Here is a 5,780-nt window from a genome sequence, read left to right as displayed (position 1 = left end):
TTTTTAGTAGAGGCAGGGTTTCACCCTGTTGGTCAGGCTAGTCTTGAACTCCTGACCAAACTCCTGATCCACTAGCCTCAGCCTCCCAAAGAGTGGGCATTACAGGTGTGAGCTACCACACTTGGCTGCCTCCCCCATGATCTATTTTTGGGTCGAGGGAGAATATGATCAACAGGTCCCAGTACCCGTTATTCCACTGGTTCTGGGCTCCTGGAAAGGGAGAGTTTCAAAGCAAACCCAGCTTCCTCTTTTCCCTCCTCAGGCTCAATCCGTTGTGAAGCCTCTTTCCCTGTGTGTGCCTCCCTGGGCAAAGTCCAGCACGCAGGCTTCTCCCTGGGAGTCCACCGATGTCAGTTGCGGTCACTAGGCATCAGGGCTTCTAGGTGGCAGCTAGACACCTACAGAAGCAGAGCCTACAGGGGCCCTGTTAAGAGGAGGAACCATCCCTTTTAATTTTTCCAAACCCAGAATCCACCATTGAGCAGGCAAGAGCTCTGGAAGGAGGCTCCCCAGTGAAGAGGCACAAGGACACCTTTAGCATGAGCTGTTCTTCCTCCTTGGGGTTTTCCCACTGAGATTCCTGGGGCCAACACAAAACCCTGCCCCCAAAGTCCCAATTTCTTTTTATCCTAAAAGTGAACCAGTTCCTTTCCTTGTCCCTAAGGTCTAGCTGAGTCAGGCTGACCATTTCAAAAAGAATTTGGGGAAAAACAAAAAGGAAATCATTATAGAAACTGCAAACAGCGTAAAAGTCGTCATGGCCAAAGTGCAGGTTTCAGATTCTGAGAATCCCGTTAAAACCAGTGAAAAGCTCACTGAGTTCCACATTCTTTGATTCCCGGAAAACTACTAATCATGCTGGCGTAATTTGCCTGCCCCTTCCCTCCAGCCCTGCCAGTCTCTGGCCATGTGATCTCCCAGGCCAGCTCAGGTCACTTTGTCATCTCAGTCCATCTTTCACCTTTCACAAGTCAACTCCAACTCTCCCAAAATGATAGCTTATCTTCTGTGTTTACCCCTCCACTCACTAAGCTCTCTCCGTCTAGTCACGTTCCCCCTTCCATCTGAAAGGAAACCGGTTCGCTGTCTTGGGGAGCAAAATATCCTTAGTTACCCAAGAGTAACTTTGAGACTTTCAGCTTCACGTACTAAGGAGTCTTCACAAAATGGGACCCTTCCTCCAACACACATGCCAGCAAATGAACCAACGGGCTTCCAAAAGTCTACATTATGTATAATAATTCCTTTATACGTTAACCTTCCGATCCCTTCAAAAGAGTTGTTTTTCTTGTTGCTGAGCAAGAAGAAATGCCGGGAGAAAACGCAGAGGACACCTTCCCTGTCATCAGCAAAAGGGATCTATTTGCAAAGCAATATTCAAATAAGAAATAACTGCGGGCTGCTTTTAAGTTAACAATTGCAATCACAGAGAATGAGGTTCTGTCTCTATGCGTGTCAGAGTGCCAAGCCCACCGAGGAGCTTCCTGCGAATTTGGTCGTCAATTAAAGTCATGATTGCTGGAACGTCACGACAACTAGGGGGCTCTACATTACCATGTCGCGACAGGTAGAAGCCCACAGTTACTGCCAGCAGGAAAAATCAGGGAATCAAAACTGAATACAGAAAATAAACTTGGGCGGCGCATTCGCCTTCTACGAATCTTGCCTCACTCGGGCTGCCGTCGTTGCCCTGGGATATCTGAAGACGCCGTTTCCTGCGCGTCCTGTGTCTATGGAGACGGCAATATGGCGGCTATGTAAGTTCTGAGCGTTAGTCCCAGGGTCCCAGGGTCCCAGGGTCCTAGGGAGCGGTGCGAGTGGCCAGGGAAGGTGTCTGTCCCGGGAGACCCTATCCTTCGGGAAATCGTGGCCAGAGGTCCCCTCCATGTTCTTCAGAGAGCCCCATGGGACTGAGTCTTGGGCGAGATCAATCAGACTAAAGATCCCGAAGAGAAAGGAGAGACAGCTCTAAGTGTATTTTGTCCCCCTTTGTTTCATCTATTTCTTTCTCCCTCGACTCTATACGACGACCTGCCACTTTTTCTAGTGGTTATCTTGGAGATTTTTAGATCAGCAATTAGGCAAATAAAGGAAGCTCATGATACATATTTTCAAAGTTCTCGAAATTGGAAACTTCAATTTAAAACAAAACAAATTCAAAACAAAACAAAAAAACCTCTCTTGCCCAGTCTCTTCACAACGACTGCAGATGTGTGAGTCTTTTGGAAGAATAGTGCAGGCTAGTGGGGAAGTTATGGTTGTTAATTACTATAACATAGATTTGTTTAGTGCTTTTTCAAATCCTGTTTCATTCGAGCTGCACATCAACTTTGTGAAATCGTCAGGATAACCCACATTTTACAGGCGAGGAGACTGAGGCTCCAGGAGATGGAGAAATTTGCCTATCCCCGTCGAGTCTGAGAAGATGCTGGCATCCAGCTTCCCTTGCCCTGGGACCACTTCCCTAGCCCTATGACATGGGTTGGACCAGCTTTCTACCCCATCATCTCTCATCTCTTCTATGCACTCTCTGGAATAGTTTCATGTGTTGAGTGGAGACTTTTTCAGAGCTCTGAGGCAGGAGCTGTCTGTACAATCCCCTGAGGTCAGAGGCATTAATGAGTCAGGGCAGGGCTGCAAGACCATCCCGTGGCAGAGAAGTAATGGACTCTCTCTGTGTCTCCTCAGCTTACATTTTCTTTGACTTCATCTGAACATCCAGTTCACAGTTGGAGGTAGGAGCCTTGCCTGCCTTGTCTGATGCCTAGCACAGTACCTGGTACATAATAGGCACTCAGCAAGTGCTTTGTGAATGAACGAATGACTGAATCTAGATAGTCCCTTCCAGAGGGTTTAGACATGTTGCCAACTAGGAAAACCAGGGTCAACAGAACCTTCCACTTTGGAAGGGTGATGCTGGGTGGTGGGGGAGGGATAAGAGAGTGTCTGATGGAACTGTATAAATTCCTAAAGGGTGATCTTAAAATTGCTAAATCTGAATACATTAAAATAAGGAACTAAACGACAAACTTGAAAAAGGATCATTTTAGGTCAAATAAATGGGTAAGTCACACGTAATCATAAACTGTTGTAAGAATTAAAATACCTGTAAGGGAGAATTGCTTGAACCCGGGAGGTGGAGGTTGCAGTGAGCTGAGATCTTGCCAGTCTGGGCAGGAGAGTAAGACTCTGTCTCAAATAAATAAATAAACAATCAAACAAATAAATAAGGGCAACAGAGTGAGACTCTGTCTCAAATAAATAAATAAATAAATAAATAAAATAAAATCCCTGTAAGGACCTTACAACACTGCCTGCCATGTAGGTTCTCAGTACATGTTAATAGACATTATTATTTTTGAGATTGTTATTTGAAGAAGAGGGGGAGGATACTGAGTAGTCTGAAAAATATACAAATGTTCAAAAAAGGTATTAAAGTGATGCTGTCCAATGTGGTAGCCAATAGCCATTTGTAGTTATTCGGCACTTAAAATATGGGTAGTCCAAATTGAGATGTGCTATAAATGTAAAATGCACACCAGATTTCAAAGACTTAATACAAAATACGAAAGTAAAGTATCTAAATAATTTATTGATTATTTACATATTGCTTTATATACGATTTACATATCGATTATTTACATATTGATATTTACATATGATTACATATTCAATGTAGTATTTTTGATATGATAAGTTAAATAAAATATATCATTATAATTAATTTTACCTGTGTCTTTTCACTTTTTTAATGTGGCTACTAGAATGTTTTAAAGTACACATGTGGATTGCATTATATTTTGGGGAGCAGTGCCATGTTCTGTGATGTCATGGATGATGGCTTCGTATCAAGTGTAAAGGGAAATCAGAGATGAACCATTTGTGGTAAGTCATTATAGGGATCTGCAAACCACTTCCACATGTGCTTGAGTGGAGCTGGCTTAGTCTTGGTGTGTGAGTGTGAAAATTGCTGTCCTCTTATAGAGGTAACAAAGTCACACTTGAGTGTGTGTGCTAAGGGAAGCCAGCTAAAGGAAGAGGGGATTCAAGGTGATGGAGCCAGAGCTAGTCTGAGATACTTTGTGTCCCTTAGATCGAGGTCAAGCATCCTCTTGAGCATTTGGTGAAAACTGTGGCCATTCCCCCTGGAAAACAGACATGTATGCATACATAGCATCTGGCATATCCTTTACATATGCGTCACATATATTTGCATATGATTTCAGCTACAGTCATCAGAGATCCTGCTGCTCTAGAGATGGATTGACTTATGCTTTCATTGATCTATTTCAGTGATGTTTACCTTAACAGGTTGTAGACTGGTGGAGGAAACCCAGAAGGTAGAGAATCCGTCAGTCTCATTTGCCTCTTCTTTCCCCCTTATTCCTCTTCTCACAAGAGGCAAAAGCGTTCAGAGGAAACAAGCAGAGAGTAAAAGCCAGATAAAGGTAATGCACACACTTCAGTAACACCCACTGGAGCTTGCTGAGCAGTGCCAAGAGTGGCCACGGAGGGGCATAGTGGGGTGGGCCTTGTTCCCAAGTCTCTCTTTAGAGTGCCTTTCCTGATGGTGAGTCCCTAGGCTCCCAGGCAAAGCCCTGGATCTCATGTACAGCCTCATTCCTCATGGTGCCACCTAGCACCTGTTGCCAGAGCTGGAAAGCAGACCCTTTCCTCCATGACAAGGATGGCTATGAGAGTCTCCTCCCTCAGCCTCTCTTTCTCATGTCACTCCTGTCTCCCCCACTCTCTGCTCTCTTCCCAGCTCCATACTCAGAGTGCTCCCTTTGGACTGTGTCCCAAGGGCCTGATGCTTACACAGGCTCCAAGCTCCATCATGAGGTCCAGGAACAGCAGGGACCACACTGTGAACTCTGGCGGATCCTGCCTGAGTACCAGCACGGTGGCCATCCCCGCCATCAATGACAGCAGTGCAGCCATGAGTGCCTGCAGCACCATCAGTGCCCGGGTAAGGATACAGCCAGGGCAGGCAGAGCAGGGTGTAGCAGGGCCAGGGCAGGGCAGGGGGGGCAGGGCACTGGGGTGGGAATCTGAGAGGCCCTGACTCTTCCCTATGCATCTTAGCACTAGACCCTGTTTAGACTTTCCTTGTCACCTTTTTTCCACTCAGGAAAGAAAATATTACATTGGCCATTGAATACACTCAGTAAATATTGAAACTGAGAATGTAAGCTCCAGGAGAAAAGGGATTTGACAGTCCTGTTCACCATTGTAGCACCAAGCACACTGGAGTGCTGGGAGCAGTGAGTGCCTGAGAGGCCGTGGGATAGGAGAGTGCCAGAGAGGAATGAGTCAGAGGCTGGTTGGATAGCCAGGATTTCTCTTTCCTCAGAAAGTTCTTCTGGCCTTGACCCCTAGGACTTTGTGTTTAACCAATAATATATGGATGCTGTTTACTTTTTGCAACTCTTTGTAGTTCTCTCTATATGATGATGCAGCTGTCCGGGGGTGTGACTATGGGTATGGCTTTGTGTATGATACAGTGTGTGTCTGTGTTGTGTGGTATACAGTGCCTAGCTCCTTAGATGTGCTGCCCTTGCCTCCCTGTGAATGGAGGGTCGTGTTTTAGAAGACATCTCTGTCCTCTGTGCCATTCCGGGCCTGTTTGCCCTTGGATTTACTCACTGCCCTTCCCTGCTCTGCTTTGAGCCAGTAGGAGATTGGAAAGTGGGAGGAAGGGAGAAGCCAGGGCATTTCTCTTCCTCTCTCTGCTGTTCACGGTGTCTCTGTCAGCAGCTGCATTTCCCCTGTGGCTCCAG

At 45.9% G+C, this 5,780-nt stretch overlaps 1 protein-coding gene across 1 annotated transcript in view; it reads left to right on the top strand.

The window, feature by feature from the left end:
* Positions 1-1,693: 1,693 nt before the first annotated feature.
* Positions 1,694-5,780, top strand: part of CCDC108 (coiled-coil domain containing 108) — a 43,376-nt gene continuing 39,289 nt past the window's right edge. Inside the window, exons 1-4 of the mRNA XM_011964623.1 lie at positions 1,694-1,757; positions 2,689-2,735; positions 4,294-4,448; positions 4,766-4,969. Of these exons, the coding sequence (XP_011820013.1) occupies positions 4,296-4,448; positions 4,766-4,969 (357 nt within the window). The 5' untranslated portion in view covers positions 1,694-1,757; positions 2,689-2,735; positions 4,294-4,295. The remainder of the gene's footprint in view (positions 1,758-2,688; positions 2,736-4,293; positions 4,449-4,765; positions 4,970-5,780) is intronic.

The sequence above is a fragment of the Mandrillus leucophaeus genome, unplaced genomic scaffold (genome assembly GCF_000951045.1).
Source record: "Mandrillus leucophaeus isolate KB7577 unplaced genomic scaffold, Mleu.le_1.0 Scaffold70, whole genome shotgun sequence".
Classification (NCBI taxonomy): Eukaryota; Metazoa; Chordata; class Mammalia; order Primates; family Cercopithecidae; genus Mandrillus; species Mandrillus leucophaeus.
Note: the sequence above shows the minus strand (reverse complement) of the source record. Positions and strands in the feature narration are given on the sequence as shown.